Source organism: Rattus rattus, chromosome 5 (assembly GCF_011064425.1).
Source record: "Rattus rattus isolate New Zealand chromosome 5, Rrattus_CSIRO_v1, whole genome shotgun sequence".
Taxonomy (NCBI): Eukaryota; Metazoa; Chordata; class Mammalia; order Rodentia; family Muridae; genus Rattus; species Rattus rattus.
Genome location: NC_046158.1, coordinates 151,139,098 through 151,158,718, shown reverse-complemented (window position 1 = coordinate 151,158,718; position 19,621 = coordinate 151,139,098). Strand labels below are relative to the sequence as shown.

Below are 19,621 nucleotides of genomic sequence, written 5' to 3'. Positions count from 1 at the left end.
CTGGCTTCATCCTCAGCCCTGGTTCTCACTTCCCTGAGCCTCCTTTCCTTCCCTGATTTCTCTGCTCTTCCTGAATATGGCTTCTGACCATCTTTCTATTCTCAATGTCCTGGCTTCTCCTTTCTCTTCACTGTCTCTACTGTCACCTCCCTCATTCCATTCTCTTCCCTTTGCCCATCTCTCTCCTCTCGCCTATTATTACTCTCACTAATTCTTTTTACGATTTCTTTCTTTCCCCTTTACTCCTTCCCTCTTTCGATTTTCTCAGCGTATCTGTCGCATGCTCTTAGTCACCTCTCTTCCTACCTCCGGTCTCCTGCACCTTTCATTCGGGGCTGCCCACTTCTGTAGTCTTTCACTTCCATTTTCTTCTCCTTCACAGTCTTCACTAGGGACCATCACTCTTCCTACCTGGCCCCGCTATACTACTTAGACACGCCCCGACCAGCCCAACTCGTGCAGGCCCCGCCCCAATCACACAGACCACGCCCACCAAGGGCCTTCGCCCCTCCCACCCGCCCCACTCACAGGGTGCCACCCCCATTCTGGCCCCGCCTCCCTGCCGGCCCCCGCCCTTGGGGTCACAGGGTCGACCGACGCTCAGCAGACGTAGGTACACCACCAGTCACGTGGTCACGTGACGCGTTGCAACATGGCGGCGCTGTGGGTCCGGGGCGTCTCTTCCTGACAGGGCGGCACGCACGGACGCGGCCGGTGCCGGCCGGGACGCCGAGTCCTCAGCCTCGCTCTCCTGCTCGCTCTCACCGCCGGCTCGCGGGGTTGCCGGCCCCCGCAGGCCGGGGCCATGCAGGAAAGCCAGACCAAGAGCATGTTCGTGTCCCGGGCCCTGGAGAAGATCCTAGCTGACAAGGAGGTGAAGCGGCCCCAGCACTCCCAGCTGCGTAGGGCCTGCCAGGTGGCGCTCGGTGAGTGAGCCGCCCCGGCCTGGCCCGCGCCGGCTTCCCCACGCCGGCCGTTACCCTCCCGGCCTGCTGTCCTCTGCTTCTCCCAACCCGAATCCCACCCTCCCGTCCTCTTCCGCTTACTGTCCCGGTGGGAGCTGGTGTTGGGGCGGCCGAGACTGGCCCAAGGTCACCTAGCAAGTTGGTGACAGCCACGGCTGGTTTTCCAGCCTCCCTGTCTAGGGCCCGTGTCACGGCTTCTTGTCCCGTTTCCTGGTTCCTCCCCTCACCATCTCTAAGTCCTCTGAAGCAATAGTTCTTGCTCTTAAGTTTTTCCTTTATCTTGACTGCTGGATGGGGTTCTCCCACGTGAGCGATCAGAGCAGGTGAGAGAGCTGACCAGTTGGTGTTGAGGAACCCCGGAAGCTTGTTCTGGAAATGTCTCACTGGAGAGCATTCGGGCTCGGAGAGCGCTTCACCTCGAAGGGATGTAGGGTGATCTATATTTCAGGCATTGGACAAGTGTGTAAGACTTTTACTCATTTTAGGGCGGGTCCCTAAAATAAAGGTTCTGCAGAGCAAAGATACTCGTCTGATTTATTCAATGCGGTATCCTGTGCATCTATGACAGTGCTTGGCACACAGTAGTTGCTCAGTAAATATTTGCTGGTTGAATGGATCCATGGATTATTGGAAAGACAGAAGTCTCTAGCTCCTCGCTAGGTTAAAGCTCTCGAGTTGACACCAACTTTAGTCTCCTATCTTTAGTTACTTAGCAAGAGCCTGTGTAGCAGGCACTGAGGAGATGACCATGAAGGAGAAATGGAGTCCTTGTATGCTCTTGTGGGTCTTCTTATATTCTGGTAGAGTAGACAAAACATTATTGATAAGTACTGCTGTCAGAATAGAAGACCAAGAAGTGATACAGAGGACCTGAGGTCTCCTTAGGTTGGATGGTCAGGAAAGTAGTCCCTCCTAAACGTGTAACATTTGAACCCAGTTCTGAAAGGTAAGAAATGTCCACCCTGTGGAGGTTCAAGAGGAAAAAAGTTGTGGGTGGAGAACACCAGACATTTGACCAGAGCTGTCTCCCTGCTAATTCACCATTTTGTGCAATCCATGGGATTTGGTTAAGAGGCCCGTTGTCCTAAAAAGTTGAGTAAACAGAAAGTTTCTGTTAGTCACTCTTCCCCATGGGCACAGGAGAGCATTCACTTGAGAATGGATTTGTGACCTTTGCACTTCCCAGTGAATAAGGATTAGGCCTTGTGTGGGATGCATTTTAAGAGTCCCTTAGGGTCAGAAACTGTTGTTGGTAGGGAGGTGCTTGAGGCCTGTGTAATCCAGAAGCAGCTAATCTTGTGAAATTCAGGGTCTGTAGAAGGGATTTACTGAGACCTAAATGTTAAAGCTTTTCTGTTTTGAAAACCAGGGCCAAGGGTCGGGTTTTGTTCTGTCAGGAATGTAGGGTAAGCATTAGAGAAGGAACTGTGAGTTAGGTACGAGCCTCAGGTTGAAACCCTTCTAGACTCCATTCTTGTCATAATACCTTAAGTTTTGATTTCTTGTTCAGAAATTTTATCATATTGCTGGGATCTACTTATGAAATTGTCCTGTGGGTCATGCTGGGCCGTAACACTGATACATTATTAGATTTTTTTTTAATTTGGATTACATTTTTGTGTAAAAGTTCAGATTTCTTTTCAATTTAGGCCGTAGAAATGCACATTTGAATTATATGTTCATATACATGTGTTCTCATGTGTGAACGTGCATACTTCCTGCATACACACATGTGTGTGAGAACTGGTCTTAACAAGCAGCAACTTCACTCTTGGCTATGTGAAATCGGAGGGATGGCTTGTGATCAGTGATCAGAGAGTTCATACCCAGGGAGCTATCATTTAAGATAGTAGCTAGTGCTTAGTTAAAAGACTTGCTTTTACTTCTGAACAGTAAAAACACTGCAGAGTACCTGTGCCCCCTTACCCTGTATCTCAGTAACCTCATTTAAGAAGAGGAATGTGGGGCTGGGGGGGTAGCTCAGTGGATAAGGTGCTCACAGCGGAAGTGTGAGGACCAGGGTTTGGTTTCCAAAACCCATTGGTATTTATAAACCAAGTGCATGCGGTGGCTGCCTATGTTGTAGGTACTTGGGGGGCAGGGGGGTTCTTGGGGCAAGCTGGCTAGCTAGCTAAGTGAATTGGTAAGCTCCAGTTCAGGGGAAGACACTGCCTCGGATAGTGGAGAGCAATCAAGAAAGATTCCCATCATCAACTTTGGGCCTCCATGCACATGTGTATTCACATATAAACACATGAGTATACCCCCACATGTAACCGTGCATGTATGTATACCACATGTAAATACAAAAATGAGGAAGAAGTAAGGAAAAATGGCTGAAGTGAAGGAGTGGATAAGAAGTATAATGTGTTTTCTTTAAGCAGAGGGTTTTGTTTTGTTTTGGTCTTGCTTTGCTTTTTTTTTAAAAAAAATATGTTTTTTTAAAAATTTTATGTGCATTGGTGTTTTGCTTGCATGTCTGTTTGTGTGTCAGATCCCTTAGAACTGAAGTTAAAGAACAGACTAGACCGTTGTGAGCTGCTGTGTGGGTGCTGGGAATAGAACCTAGACCCTCTGGAAGAGCAGCCAGTGATCTTAAATGCTGAACTATCTCCAACCCCAAGAAGAATAATGTGCTTAAAGATAAACATATAGATAGATTGTCATCAATTTTGATAAGAACTCTAAGTGACCATTGAAAGCTGGAGTGCTTGACTGATAAATAGTTGTTACTGGAATCTGTTTTTATGACAGGTTATAGTCAGTTACAGCATGTTGGGGATGGTGAGAGCTTCAGAAGCCTGAAGCATCTCAGGTCCTTCTGGGACTCAAGACTTTTCTGGATTCAAATCACCTGCCTTCACTTGCTGTATTTGTAGTTAGTCTTACGTGTGTGTCAGTGTTCCCTTTAAGATGAGGTTACTTGGCGTGTACAAACTCTTGGGGTAGAGTGGGTGCTCAGCAGATGCTTGCTGCCTTGATTATTACCACAGAGTCTGTAAGCACTCTGATTCTGTGTTTTTAACCTTGGTTAGGTCTTTCAGGAGTCACTTACTGATCTGCTTGGTTTGTAGATACAGTAAATAAAAAGGTAATTATGGGACCAGAGTTGGCTTAGCAGTTAGGAATTCTAGGAGTGCTGACTGCCCTTGCAGAAGACCTTGGTTTATTTCCAGCACCTGTGTGGTAAGTGGTTCACAGTAGTCTACAGCTCAGTGCCAGGGGGTCTGTGAGCACCAGGCACACACATGATGTACATACGTACAACAAGGTTCCATGACAGAAGGCTGTGCTCCTTACAGTGCTAATTTGCTAAATGCAAATGGAGACAGGCGTTGACTTCTGTAACAGCAGTGATGAGCAGGGTAGAACAGGATTGGAGTGACTCAGTGAGTCATCTCTCTGAGTATCAAATGCATAGGTAGATGACTGCCCGAATCTGGGCTGGTGTCCTAGTCAGGAGAAATCAAGATCCTGTGAGAGTTTCACCCCAAGGACAGTGTTGCTCGTGTTCCTTTAATGAAGCCTGGACATTCGTTAATCAGCTTCCGCCTTTCAGCTCCAACCCTCTCTGTTGGGGGAGTTTAATTCCATTTGTAAAACCTTCCTTTTGTAATTGTCTTACTTAAGGCCCATCTTTCTGCATGTCTCTTTATATTCTGTTCTTAAATTGTATGGAGTTTGGAAGGTTAATCACAAAAGTAAAAAATAAAAAGCCTTAAGTGTTTTTAAATTGAATATGGAAAATTTTGTCCACAGTTTAATTGAATCAACCTAATGATCCTTGTGTGTGTGTGTGTGTGTGTGTGTGTGTGTGTGTGTGTGTGTGTGTGTAAGAGAGAGAGGGAGAGAGAGAGAGAATCCATTTAATAATTTAATATGCACAAAGCATATGAAAGGGCCAAAGTGTTCTGTAATTGGCTGGCATGCTCAGCCATCGTGAAAATAGAAGAACAGATGTGTATCTAATTGTCATATGACTGGTTTATATTCTATAGCATCTATATAATATCCGCTGTATACTAGGTTTCTGGATTCCAGGCACAGTGCCACTGTGAGCTTTAGTTTGGACCTTACTATTATCATCACCTCCATTAACAAGCTACTCAGGGGTCACTCATCCGGTGATGATGGAGCTGGTATCTCACCAGTCCCCTGGGTAAGGCCTCCACAGAGTCTCTGAAAATGGCCATGGCGCTCTGGTGAAGTTTCAGTGAGGAGACTTTTCTGTAGTTGACTTCTAAGTTACACTTGAAACCTTCTGGTCACAAAGATCTTTTTTCTTTTTTCTTTCTTTCTCTCTCCTTTTTTTTCCCTTCAGTATTTTATCTGCCTCTGTTGTGCTGGGAGGTGGTTTCAGATGAGCATCACTGAGCTAGGTTTTTCCGATTTGAGTTATCTGCATCAGCAGCCCCGAATGCTGACCTCCAGATTCTGGTTGGTGACTGTTTGGGGCTCTCCTGTAGTGGGAAAGACGGAGTTTTCCACAGCTTTGCCCACAGCTGCACAGTGGGTGGGCAAGTGAGGCTGCAGCTCCCTCCCACTTACCTAAGCTGTGGAATGAGGTCTAGTCTCAGGCGTGCTGCTCTCTCTGTTTGATGTCAGGGTTTAGAAGCTTGTGAGCCATGAGTGGCCATCCATTGAGCTGTTTGACCTGCACACTGCAGGTGAGAGAAGACAGATGTGGGAGGAGGTGTGGGTGGGAGGTGGGGGCACCGTAGCCATTAGCAGGGCTTTCTTCAGGACTAGCTATACTGTGAAGAGGGCCAAGGAGAGGTGGCTCATGGGTGGTGGTTGTTGGTTTGTTGGTTTAGCTTATTTAAATGTCACTCGGAAGACAGAGGGAGTTACAGAATATATTTATAAGCCTGGGTGTGTGCGAATGGTTAGCATTTAGGCCTAGACACGTCACGCAGGGCAGAGTTTGTTAGCATGTGTGAGGTCCTATTCACAGCACCAAATCCCTTGAAACAAAAAAACCTTGTCACTGTTAGGCAGAACCTTAAGTGTGAAATCTGAAAAATATTTTAAAAAATTGCTACTTGCCTAATGTGGCACATACTTGTAATCCCAGCATTCTGGAAGCTGAGGCAGGAGGATCATGAGTTGAAAGCCATACCCTGCTATTTATTGAGTGCCTGTCTTAGAGATGACATATGTGTTCAGTCAGGCATCAGGGTGCACACCTGTAATCCCAGTACTGGAGAGCCAGAGACAGGGGCTTGTTGTATTTGAGGCCAGCTCGATTTACAGAGTGAATTCTGGACCAACCAAGGTTCTATGGAAAAACTTTTATCTCAAGATCCAAAAATAAATAGAGTAGGGTTGGGGATTTAGCTCAGTGGTAGAGCGCTTGCTAGGCAAGCGCAAGGCCCTGGGTTCGGTCCCCAGCTCCGAAAAAAAAGAAAAAGGAAAAAAATAAATAAATAGAGTAATTAATTGAAATACTGTCCAGAATAAATCCTTCAATTTTATTAAATTTTGTTGTCTGTATTAGGAATTTTGTTTGCAAATGATATAGTTCATAAAAACTGAGCTGGCAAAGCTCATAACCTGCAGATTGCTCTTTTAAAGAACCAAAAACCAAGCTGGGCAGTGGTGGTTCACATCCGTAATCCCAGTACTCAGGAGGCAGAGGCAGGCAGATCTTTAAGTTTACACACAGAGTCTGGTCTCCAAAGTGAGTTCCAGGACAGCCAGGGCTACACACAGAAACCCTGGCTCGATAACAACAACAAAACCCCAAAACCAAAAACACCAAACAAACTTAAAAAAAAAAATCCCCAAACAGAGGGGACTCTGATGGCTCAACAGTTAAGGCCACAGGCAGCTCTCCAGAGGACTTGGATTTGACCCCCAGCACCTACATGGTGGCATTCACAACTACAGTCCTAGAGGATCTGGTGTTCTGACCTCTCATGGTGCTCAGACATTCAGGCGAAACACCCATGGCACACAAAGTAATAAAATTAACTTTCGAAAATACATTTTTTTGTTTGTTTCTTGTTATTTGAGGCAGGGTTTCTGGTATATGTATATTTGGCTTTCCTGGAACTCACTCTGTAGACCAGACTGACCTCAAACTCACATAGATCTACCTGTGTGTGTGTGTGTGTGTGTGTGTGTGTGTGTGTACATACATGTACACACACATGTATGTGTATAAGTGCCCATGCACGTTAGAAGGCAGCACCAGATTCCCTGAATAAAGAGTTGTAGGTGCCTGTCATGGCCCTGGGAACCAAACCCAGATCTTCCGTAGGAGCAGAGTGTGTTCTTCACCGCTGAGCCGGCTCCCTGCAGGCCGCTCTGTTGATAAGTTTTGTAGTGTTTCCAGGAGGGAGCTCTCCTTCTAGCAACAGCAGCTGAGCTGTGTGCTGTGTTGATAATTGAAATGTATCATGATTGGTGGCAAACTTTGACCCTTTCAGTGATCTAGTTTCTTGGTGCCTTGCGTCTGAGACGATGAGAAGACCTACTGACCCGGCTTAAGTAAGTTCGTGCTGTGAAGAAGGGGCACAGGCTGGAGCCGGTGGTGATCTGCTGTTTCTCATGCCTCTGGGCGCTCACCCTTCTCAGCCTCATGAGTTGGCCTGTGGAGCTGCATCCATGACTCTGGCTCTTATCTCCGGAATCTGCGAAAGCAGCGGCCAGGCAAACAGCAAGCCTGCTCCTTACGGAGAAGGGCAGACCTGTGAAAAGCTGTACTTCATCACAGAACAGTCTTCACAGGGAAAGCTCAGCCAGGTTTCCTTATCACTGCTCTCTGCAGGGACAAGGGACTGTCTTTCCTGTGGGTTATCGTAGAAAATAGTTTTACGTTTGCTGACTCATGCTTGGACCTTCCTGTCAGGCTAATTATGGTTGGTGTGGGGTGTTTTACTAGGTTTTACAGTTAGCGAGGAGAACAGGCCTTCTGTGGAGAGATAGAAAGGTTGACTTCCCCTCAGTGCTAGAGTTGTCCATACATATCTGTCACTGTTTACCAATCTCTCATCCAGAGGGATGTACTTGGGTGTCACAGCTGGCCTCCTGATGCCAGAGGAGCAAAACAAACAAGGACTGTGCTCTGAGGCAGCCGCAGTCACACCCTGTGGCCACACCAGCAAGAGGCCTGCCCTGTAAGAGCACGTCTCTGAGGAGAAGTGAGGTGGGAGTGGTGAATGCAGGCACAGAAGTTGGGGTGGGAGGCAGTTCTGCAGAGAGGCCAGCATAAGCAAAGGCTTTGTGACAGTAATGTTTGTCTGAGCCCTAGTGTGCTTGGGAGTGAGGTAGGGGAGGAGGGTCAGAGCCCCACAGGGTCATGGTCCAAAACTGGGTTGACACTGACGAGTTTGGAAAAGGTGCTGGCATTGTCAGTCTTAGAGAGACTAGAGGGATTGCTGGGGGAGACCAAGTGAGAGGCACTAAGCGCCATGCTGGTGAGGGGTGGTAGTGGGAGTGATGGCAGCACAAGTCAAGCTAAGGGAACCTGGGTAAAAGCACAAGAACTGGGGTGGCTCAGCCAGCTGTCAGATGGGAAGAGGGAGGGCTCATCCGAGCTGGAACTAGGTACGCAGTAGTCTGTGTCTCGTTGCTGTGACAAGTATCTCAGAGCAATAGCTTAAAGGTGGAATCACTGGGATCCTGGTCTCAGAGGCTCTGGTCCATTGCTGGCCAGTTTCGTTGTTGGGTCTGAGATGAGGAAGAGCATCAGGATGGAAGGATGTGGTGAATCAGAGCTGTCCACCTCATGGCCAGGAGGAGAGAGAGAAACAGAGATACCAGGACCAGCCATCCTTCAGAGATCGTCCCTAAGCGATCTCTCTACTCCCTTCAGCCAAGCCCAGCTTTGGTCGCTTACTGAGGGTGGACTCACCAGTGGATTGACTGATACAGTTAGTGTCCTCTAGCTAATCACCCCTCACAATTGGCTCCGTTGTCTGGGGGAACCGCGCCTTTAAACCGTGGGCCTTGTGGAAGACATCCCTATACAAACCATATCATGCACCACTCAGTTAGACACATGAAATAGGAAGCGACTGCGTAGATAGCCTGAGATTGCTAAGAGGCCTGGTCTAGAGACTGGAACGCGGGGCTGGGGGACTAGTGCAAGAACCCGCATCTCTTCCTGCCTGGGCCCAGGAGGTCGAGTGTGCAGAGGGAGCAGAGACAGGTGGGAAGCACAGGGCAGATGCGGGCTTGTGGGCTTGGTAAGTGGGATGCCGAGGGAGGCTAGTAAGATGACATGCATAGAGAGAGGTGGGGGGTGGGGGGCTGGAATATAAGTTAAAAAAAGATGGTGCATGAAAGGTTAGAGACCTGGTCACTGATGGGCTCTTCAGCTGTGTGGGCGGAGTGCTGCTGCAGGTAGAATCCAGACTGGCGTGGGCAGAAGTGAGGGCAGGACAGGGACCCGACAGGGAGCACAGGCTGTACTTGGGTGTGCTGTCAGAAAGAGGGGTGTGTGGCTCGGAGAAAGTTTGTCTTTTTCTTGGTCTTGAGGCTGACTCTTAATGTGTAGTATTGGTTAGCCTGGAACTTGAGACAGTTGTGCTCCGACCTCCTGATTGCTGGGATTACAAGGTGTGTCGCCACGCACACCTCTCGTTTTCTCTCCTTAAGGTAGAAGACATTGGGATTATTTATTTATTTATTTATTTATTTATTTATTTAGTGTATATGAGTACACTGTAGCTGTCTTCAGACACACCAGAAGAGAGAATTAGATCCCATTACAGATGGTTGTGAGCCACCATGTGGTTGCTGGGAATTGAACTCAGGACCTCTGGAAGAGCAGTCAGTGCTTTTTTTTTTTTTTTTTTTTCTTCTTTAAATAAAAAAAGGGGCTCGTCGGGAGGATTTTCTAAATGTTATCGAAAAGGGATCTGCTTGAGGGAGAAGTTAAGTAGCAGGAAAGACATAGGAGGATTTACACAGGCGTTCAGCACACACTGAGGGCCGCTCCTGTCTGCTGACACATTCTAGTGGACAGCACAGGCTGGTTGGCATAGAGGCTCCACTCTGCTGGGGAAGAAGGCGTAAAGGAGCTGTCACATAGGATGCCAGGGGCCACCCCTCAGTACTGTGAAGAAAGCTGAGAGGAGTAAGCCAGAGGGAAAAGCAGAAGGTGTTGGGGATGCAGAGCAGCGTGGTTCCAGTGGCAGCTGTTGGTGATGCTGCAAGGCACCACTGAAGTGGTAACGTGTGAGCCTGGGACTGAGAACCGTGGGACAGAGTGGGAGTGGACGGTGCCATCCTGAGTTGTGGACCTGGAGACCAGAGTGGCGACTGGAGCCGTTAAGGATTCTGAACTTGGGTGCTGTTGGAGAGTTGAGCAGCTGAGGGCCATTGGCTCCCCTCAGTGTGAACCACTTCCCACATTGCCTATCTCCTTGCTGCCTCGAAACAGCTTCCAGAAGGAAGAGTTTGTTTTGGTTCCCAGTACCCTGTGGTGGGAGCTTGAGGCCTTGGTCACATGTCCACAGTCAGGAAGCAGAGAGCGGAGGATGCTGGGTCTCAGCTCTCTGAAATGATGCTGCCCACAGTTAAAGTGGCTCCTCCTACCTCACCTGGTCTAATCTGGGCAATGTCGCAGGCATGCCCGAGGCTTGTCCACTAGGTGTCTTCAGATGTATCAAGTTGTCACACTGTAAGATGGTCCCTCTGGCTGCTGTGTGGAGAAGTGCCATGGAGTGGGAGAGAGGGGAAGGCCAGAGGCAGAACAGGAAGGTAGGTAAGTGGGCAGTGATGGTAGCCTGTGATGGGGGATCTCCTCCCTGCCCACAGCGTGGGCTTGCTAACAGGAAGTGGAGGGAGTCTCCTTGTGCTGACATTTAACTTTTCCATGTCAGGAGCCTGCTACATCAGCTGTGAGGGTGCCAGTCAGTGAGAGAGACTGGGGGAGCGATGTATGGTATGCATGCATGGTGCAGAGATAGGGTAGGAGGGACAGGCTGACCATCCTCAGGCTCTCTCTGAGGCTGGCGATGGCAACATCATCGACCTGCCTGCTGTTGGATGTCTGCTTAGGTGGAGACAGGTCACCAGAGGGTGGAATTTTTTTTTTTAAAGTATCTTTTTCTTAAGAATTTTTATTTATTTTATGTGAATACATTGCAGATGTCTTCAGACACACCAGAAGAGGGCATCAGCTCCCATTACAGATGGCTGTGAGCCACCATGTGATTGCTGGGATTTGAACTCAGGTCCTCTGGAAGAGCAGTCAGTGCTCTTAACCGCTGAGCCATCTCTCCAGCCCTGGAATTGTTATCTGGTCTCAGTCTTAGAAGTCATGGCTGTTGAGTGGCTCTCATCTTGTCAGCAGTTCTGCTGAAGGACTCCACATGGAAAATGCAGGAAGAGGAAAGCTGATGGGTCAGTCATGGCCAGCCAGAGTAAGGTTGTCTGGGAGCATTTGAGAAGGTAGGCTAGCTGGAAAGAGAGGAGGTCACATAGAGAGACGAGCAAGGAGCTAGAAGTGTCCCAGTTCCACACAGGGCCAAGATTCGGCATGTGTTCAGCAGCCGTGGGCTGAGTTAGACAGGAGGGATCTGGCTGTCCTGTTGGAGAGAGGCTGTGGTCTGAGGGGATTGGCCGATGATGATCGTTGGGGAGTTCGATGTGAGGATCATTGCATCCACTGATGGGAAGGAGAGGCTGGTGAGCGGGGGTGCTGCTTTCACAGACAATGACAGTACCCAGAAGTCATCTGTGCAGAAGTCTGTGGCTTTTTAGCTGCAGCCGCCCTAGCCCAGGCCTATCTCCCTCCTTTGTGGCCTGCTCATTTATTGCTGCTGGCTGCCCCCCTGGCAGCTGTTGAGTGCAGTGCTATTAGCACAGGAAGCAGTGGAGTGCAGGGCGAGTCCCACCAGCTACATGTCTTCCTCTCGAGTGGTGAATGGGTGTGGTCAGTCTCTAGGTCCTCACTGAAAGTGTCTTGCTCCGCCACCCTGGGTCACAGAGGACTGTGAGCAATGTCACTAGTCCCAGGTCAGGGCACGCAGCAGCAGCTCTCCTGAGTGGCAGAGGGGACTGCATTCCCACTGACTTTTGGCTTGAGATAAAGCTAAAGTGACACTGCCACCTGCTGTGTGCCTGCTTTGCCTCTGTCAGATTATGGCACGACTTCTTTCCTGGGGTTGTTCATACAGTAGCCACACCCACATCCTCTTACAGTCTGGGGGTCTGGGGGCTACTTCTTGTCATCTGAAGTTTCGCAGTAGGAAGTCAAGATTCCATAGGTTTGATGAGCCACCTGGTACCAGTCAGCTGACAGGTGTCCATGTGTGGCTTGTAACCTGGCTGCGTTTAAGTCTCACATTCACAGGCTGTCATGAGATTCTACCTCTCGCTTGCCCAGGTTCCTTGTTCTCCCTCTTTTCAGTGGGAAAATAATTGTGTTCTCTAAATATATCCAGAGCCCATGTCAACCAGAATCATGGTATGGTATATCTAAAGCCCATCTCAGCCAGAACCGTAGCACCAGGATCCATCTCTCAGCTGGAACTGAAGCCTACCCAGGACCTGTCAATCATCTGGAACCATAGTACATAGAGCCCCCCACCCCACCCCCAGTCAGCTAGAATTGTGGATACCAGAGCTGTTCCTTGGACATTTCCAGCCTGTGGAAATGGTTTTGGCAGCTCATTTGCTGATGCTTCTTGCCTGGATGGTTTGCACATGGGTCCAGAGCACTGACTGGCCTGTGTGATTAGCTCCTGACTAACCTTGCCTTCCGTCCTCAGAGGCTGCCTGCTTCTGCAAAGGTTTTGTATTGTCTGTCTGTGCCACTGTTCTGCCCAGTGAACAGAGCATCAGGGTGGTCTTTTTTCCCCCCTCAATAAAAGTAGTTTAGGAAGTGCAACAATTCCTAATTCTTAGCACTTAAGGGTAAATTAAGTGCTGTGATTGTGGGATTTGCATCTGAGATTTGCTTTGTTTTTTTATTTTTTGAGACAAAGTCTCTATACGTATCTCTGGCTGTCCTGGACTTCTTGATGTAGACCAGGCTGGCTACAAACTCAGAGAGATCCATTCTGGCTTCTGAGCGCTGGATTAAAGGTGTGCACCACCATGCCCAGCCGCCTGAGATTTCTTGAGCTTCCTGGTAATAGTAGCTCGTGGGTGAGGCCTCCTGTTTGCCCACACGCGACTGCAGAGTGTGTGTCAGTGGTAGACTGCTTGCTAGCATGTGGAAGACGTAGGCTCTACCCCCAGTGCCTTAGGCTAAGTAGAATGTACTTTTGCTTGGTCCTGATAGGAATGGTGATTGGGAAACTCCATAGCTGGTTGCAAACCTGCTTCCAGCTCAAGAGAGCGCCTGTGTTTTGCATTGTTAGCTGAAGCTCTGTGGTTTTGTGTATACATGTTGTTTTGTTTATAGTTTACAAATTAATTCTCCATGCATGCTCTGAGAAGTAGGAACACATGAGCTTATGAACATGGTCTCTCTAGACTGATTTCCTCATCTCATTTCCTAGTCTGTAAGGTTTACAAGAGTCTGGCATACTTCTCTTCAGCTGAGCCACACTGGGCTGTGCAGAGCCTGCATTCTGTCTTCAGTGATGATCGAGCTCTTTAAAGCCACCCTTCTCACCTGCAGGTGGTTTTGTGCAGTCAGTAAAGTATCGCTTCTGAGTTCTCCCCTTCCTTGGAAGAGAAACCATGAGTCAATAGCTTTGTGTTCAGGACAGCCAGGTCAGTCTCATCTGGGCACAGTTATGGAAAAGCTGGGTTTGCCTTGAGTTGCAATCTGAACTTTCCTGTAAAATCTGGGGTTTGCCTACTGGGCTAATCAGAGCAACCAACACCCTGGGTCAGTGTCTCTAGTGCCAATGCCGGCCACTAAGCCTGCTGTTTTACTGTCCCCAAGATCTCATTGCCCCATGCCTCTGCTGACATTTCCTGGTTGGCGTGCATTGGCCTTCAAGTGCATATCCCTGCGTTTAGTCTTACTGGTTTGGGTGTCTTGCTTGGGCAGTGAGTGGCTGCACTGGTGAGATTTGTGTGTCCCTGGCTTAGCACCGGTGGTGTTCAGAACAGATGGTTGGAGCCTCTAGAGTGGACTTGGCTGTATGTGATGCACCTGAGCAGAAGAAACCCTTACACTTGAGTTGGCAGTCAGGTGCATCTGGTGTGTCACACAAGCTTGTTATCTAAGCAAAGCCATTGTGTTAGGTAAGTTTATGGAAGCTACATCCTGTAGGCCAGTCTTGTAGCTTCTGTTGGAGGTGGGGCCTCACTCCTAGATGATTTATGTCCTTCAAGGACAGGGTCCATGTTGACTGTTCCTTTCACAAGTGTCACAGGCCTCGCAGGCAGTTATCTGCTGTTTTGTTAGGCATGCGATAAGAATGTGTAGGCCAGCCAGAAGGTTAGACGTTACCATTTCTAGCTGGTTCAGTTTCTTGATTTTCCAAGTAAATGGAACTTAAGAACTTCCTAAAGTGTGTTTTGGCGCTGTTAGGGTGGCTGTTGTCCTCACCCAGATTGCTTGCTCTGAAGAGAGTGTGTAGAAAGTGTTTCCTCACTCACTATGGTAGTTCCCTCCCTCCCTCCCTTTCTCCCTTCCTCTCTCCCTTCCTCCCTCTCTCCTTTCCTCTATGCTTCCCTCCCTACCTCTCTCCTCTTCTTGCTTCTCTCCCTCACCACTACCCGGGCCTGGGGGCCCAACATACAGGAGTACATGGAGTAGATTGGTGTGTGGGGAGATTAGATAGGGTATCTCTTGTTTCAGTGGTACTGACCTCAAAAGTGTTTAGATTATAGAAAAATGTGGGGAAAAAAAGGAAGGGGCTGGAAAGATGCCTCAGCAGCTCAGAGCGCTGGCTGCTTTTCTAGAGGACCGGAATTTGATTGCCAGCACCCACACTGAGGCTTGCAACTGTAGCTCCAGTTGCAGGGGAGTTTGGGCATCAAGCACACATGTGCACAGATATACATACAGCCAAAATGCCCATATACATTTAAAAAAAGGAAAAATAAAAAAGTAGGTGAAGGCGCCTGCGACCAATCCCTGGGACCCGCGTGGTGGGAGCAGTGAATTGGCAACTGACAGTTGTTCTCTGATCCTCACTGATGCCCCTCCCCCAGCTAACTAAGCATAATTAGAACGGACCAAACATCACCACTCCACTACTTAAGTAACTTCCAATATTTGCCTAACTCCTGTCAGTATTTTCTTAAGCAGTTTCCAGTCGCCTGTGTATGGTTTTGCACAGCTGATGTTTGTATTAACTAATTTAACACACACCTATGCAGAGAAGGAGGAGCACAGACCACAGAGCCAGGGCCTAGGCTCAGACTCCTGCTCCCCCATTTCTTAATGAGTAATGTGAAGAAGTTCCCATTTCTCGTGATGGCCGAATTTCCTCACTGAAATCATTCGTTCTCACTGAGGGAGTTTGCTCAGGGAACATTTGTATTCAGGATTACAGGAGAGCATGCTGGTACCTCCCAGCAGCACTCAACAGGCTGAGGCAGGAGGACTCCAGCTAGCCTTGGCACTGTGGTGAGGCCTTATCACAAAGCACAACATAACACTGCAGGGGCAGGACATGATGCTGTCATCTAGAGGGTAGAGGATGGCTCCAGCGTGCCAGTGGTGAGAGGGAACAGTAGTGCCCACCCTCAGGGTCTTGTGGGCATCAGGCAAAGGCAACATAAACTTACATGCACAGCGACTCCCATGGGCTGGCATTACTGTTGTGGTAAGTTCTTGCTTCACGTTATATCAAAACAGGAGTGTTGCACAGTCTTGTAGATATCCTTTCAGTGGTGTCCTGCAGCAAACCTTCTCTGCAAGCCTTGCCTGCTCCTAATGTGTTCTTTCTTCTTCCACCAGATGAAATTAAAGCAGAACTAGAAAAGCAGAGGTAAGCAGCCGTGCTTCCTCCTTTTGGGGGTGCAGCAGGTGGTGGCCGTGGGAACCCCTTCCCATGTGTGTTTACTGTCATATTTAAAGGAGCAGCACATACTCTGCTGGCACCGTGCTCACACAGCAGAGCTGGGCTAGGCAGGTGACTGGCCCGGTGCTGTGTGCTTGGAGGGATGGCTGAAGAAGGCCAAGTTGGTGCCTGTACACCTTCTCTTGAGAAGGAGGCGGAAGCCTTGTCTTGTGCAAAGGGCAGCTCGCTCCAGGAGTCTCCTTATCTTGACTGGAGTCAGCAGTCACAGCTCAGAAACATGGCTCTGCCATGGCTGCAGCAGATTTAGTTCACTCACCATCCGAGCTCTTGCTTTCTGCACAGACATCCTGGCCGTTTCCTTCTCAGGTTACGTGCAATCAGCCCATGACCACATTGCCCAGTACAGCGCTTCCCGCACTTTAACTAAGTGCTTACGCTCAAGAGGGGAGCATAGAGTGAGATGGACAGAGGCAAGCGTATTTTTTTCTCATTCTTCCTCTTGGCCCTTTCCTGCTTTTCCCTAGGCTTGGCGCTGCGGCTCCACCAAAGGCAAACTTCATTGAAGCTGACAAGTATTTCCTTCCATTCGAGCTGGCCTGCCAATCCAAGTCCCCTCGGGTGGTCAGCACGTCCCTGGACTGCTTGCAGGTACCATATTTAGACTTGGTGTGAGCACCGCATTATCCATAGCCGTGCTGCTCTGGCACTGAGAATGCCCCCCTGGAGGCAGTGGCCCAAGAGCAGCCCAGAGCTTCCTTGGTGGGAAGGGGCCTGCACTCCTTTGCGACAGGCGCATTTCTCCAGTGGTACTTTATTTGTAGGTTGACCGTGTTTGATATACTTGGCGCATGCTATGCTCCCAGCGTCCTTATTGATGGTGTTCATGTGCACTCTCAGGTGTCCAAGCAGGTACAGCCGCACCTCATTGTTTGCGGCAGTTCTGAGCTCCAGTTGCTGTGAACATGAACTAACCAGCCCAAAGCAGGGCGGGCTTGGGTTCCCCGGTCTCCATTTTGGTCCAGCTGATGAGCGTATAAGTTCATCCTCTGTGTGTTTTTATGTAAAGATCCCTCTTAATGTGCACCATTGGCTCATCGACATCCGTTCACAGCCAGCCCTGGAATGACACGCTCGAACCCAGCTCACTTGATACCTGCAGTTTCTTGTAAGGCAGTTCAGCCTTCTTGCTCCTTGACGGTAGCAAGCACCTTCGCACACACTAGGGAGGTGTTTTAAAGAGCATAAAGGATAAAATTGGGAAAGCCACACAGTAAAAACATCACAGAAATAACACTTGAATGTGGAAGAAAATCTGAAAGAAAGCTGTGTCTCCTCGTCCACCTCGGCCGTGATTCAGGGCTTCACTGTTCTGGGCATTTGTACAAGTAACCACAGTTCTGACTGGGGGCTTTCAAGTGCAAGCGAGTGAGTGAGAGAGTGAGTGGGTGGGTGACTACACTTGAGGCCAGCAGTCTGCAAATGATGAAGATTGGCTGTGGTTGGAGCCTCCTCACTGATGCTCTCTAACTGCTGAACACTGAGGAATGCAGAGATGGGAATCCGTCCTACAGAATCGTGAGAGATGGGCAGCCCAGGCGCCTCAGTTCCCAAGTCATATGTTTTTTCTATAGATAGCTCCAAGTTTCTCATCACCTCTTAACCTTAGTGGGCAATCCCATCAGTGGAAGAAGTTTTGGGTGTTATTGAAGTTACAGCAGCTCCTGGAACTGTGAACAGATGCTTCTGTTAGGCTTGCTTAGAGTTGGGTTATGAGGTCTGCGAAGCCGCATGCAGATTTGTGTTTCTTGACAGAGAATGCTGTCATTGGTTGGTTCTGTGTGCCAAGGCATAGAACTGCAGAGCCCCATCCTCAGTCTCTCATTTATTTCATTAATCTCTTCTTCCAATAGTCACACACTTTAGAACTGGTGACAGCATTTTCCCCCTCCTGCCATGACAGTGGGGTTTTTTCCCACAGAAACTTCTTCCAAATGAAAACTTGTTTCTCTCGTTCCAGGCAACTCTGTCCATGTCCTATGCGAATGTCTAATGAGCCCAGAGTTCTCAAATGGCAGGCCCAGTCTCCCTTCATCCTGGAATACTTGGTGCTGTGAATGCTTTCTGAGGAAATTTGACATAAGCTGAATTTTAGTTCTTTGCTTCCCATGATGAGGTTTAGTTTGGGAATGGGCTAACACATTAGTGCCGCCGTAAGCGTGGCAGCTCTCACCTTCCCTGGGCTGTTGGCCTGGCCAGACGCTCATCCCCATCACCTCGTCTAAGCTTCAGAAGAACCCACTCTTGTTTTTTTTCTGTTTTCTTTTGTTTGTTGTTTCAAGACAGGGTTTCTTCTGCGTAGCCATGGCTCTTCTGGAACTCACTTATAGACCAGACTGGCCTTGAACTTGTAGATCTGTCTGCCTCTGCCTCTGCCTCTGCCTCTGAGTGCTGCTTCGTTCTTGTCTTAGAGTCAAGGGGCCTGGGGCTTAGATGATAAAGTGGCTGGCTCAGCTCAGAGTCACCTGTCCAATAAGTCGGGGCTTCTTTGCGTTGTAGGACTTCCCAACCCCACACTTAGGGTCTAGTCTGTTGTCGGCTGTCTGTTGTCTGCTTTTGTGGATAGCTTTATTGGAGCACAGTGGTCTCAGCATGGGCTGTGATAACTGAGTCCCGCAGAACACAGGCCCTCTCTCGCAGCTCTGAGGGGCGGGCAGTCCAAGATCAAGGCCCTTGCTGATTCGGTGAGGACTCTGGCTCAACTTGTAGCCATATTCTTACTGTGCCCTCGTGTACTAGAGAACAAGCAAGCCCTCTGCTCTGTTCTTACAGAGCACAGACTCCATTCTGAGGGCACAGCCCTTGTGACCTTAAGTCTGTTTAGTTCCCACAGACCCACCATTTTAATGGTCACTTTGGTTCTGGGACTGGAGAATCTGGATCGAGGCACGTAACTTTCAGTCATTGCAGCAGAGACAGAGTGCTCACTTGCTTATTTGAGCCTGCCTTCTCACCAGTGTGGCTCCAGTGAATAGATGCGGCAGAAACCACCTGACCCATGTGTTCAGAACCGGTCCTTTATGCTTTAACTGTCACCCTGTGACCTGGCTTTTCCAGGGGTGGCATTAGTGTCTTCACTCTGTGTGCATGCATGATTTTAAACACCTTGGAGCTCTGTTTCACTTCTGCCCACTGGGAGTCTTGATGCTTGAGGTGTGTGGTTCTCCTTTTGAATGAATCCTCTGGAATGGAATACGGATACTGGGGTCTCCTTGTTTAGTGTAAAAGCTGTAAAGTACACCCCTTTTATGACTTTAGGAAGTAGATGGGCATCTGGAAGACTGAATGGAAACGGAGCTTACCCTCTGCTGCCCGGCTAAGCCTGTCTGACTGGAATTTCCTGGCAGTTGAGGAAGCTCATGCCTTGGAAACTAAAGGCCAGAATCTGGGGTGAAGTCTGATTTTGACAGAAGTGGAGCCAGCTAAAGTCACCGACGCTGTGCCTTGTCACCCATTTCTCTTGGCGGTGACAGGGACAAAGGGTTTGCTTTGTAAGGCGCGTAGTTGGCACAGATGTGTGTGTGTCCTGTGTCTTCCCCCTCCCCCGTTTGGAGAAGCCTAGAGATCATGCAGCAGCCCCTGCAGCACTGAGGAACCTTGGCTTCTTTCAGTGCTCAGTGACCCACGGCCCAGGGCAAAGCCTGTCTTTCCTAAGTTAATTTTTTTTCTGGCTGCATATTAATATTTTTTGGAATATATTGTTTAAAGATG

General features: G+C 48.9%; 1 protein-coding gene across 1 annotated transcript in view; it reads left to right on the top strand.

Annotated features, from left to right (window-relative positions):
- Nucleotides 1-619: 619 nt before the first annotated feature.
- The window catches only part of Arfgef2 (ADP ribosylation factor guanine nucleotide exchange factor 2), an 83,984-nt gene continuing 64,982 nt past the window's right edge, over nucleotides 620-19,621 (top strand). Inside the window, exons 1-3 of the mRNA XM_032904773.1 lie at nucleotides 620-926; nucleotides 15,790-15,820; nucleotides 16,378-16,501. Of these exons, the coding sequence (XP_032760664.1) occupies nucleotides 806-926; nucleotides 15,790-15,820; nucleotides 16,378-16,501 (276 nt within the window). The 5' untranslated portion in view covers nucleotides 620-805. The remainder of the gene's footprint in view (nucleotides 927-15,789; nucleotides 15,821-16,377; nucleotides 16,502-19,621) is intronic.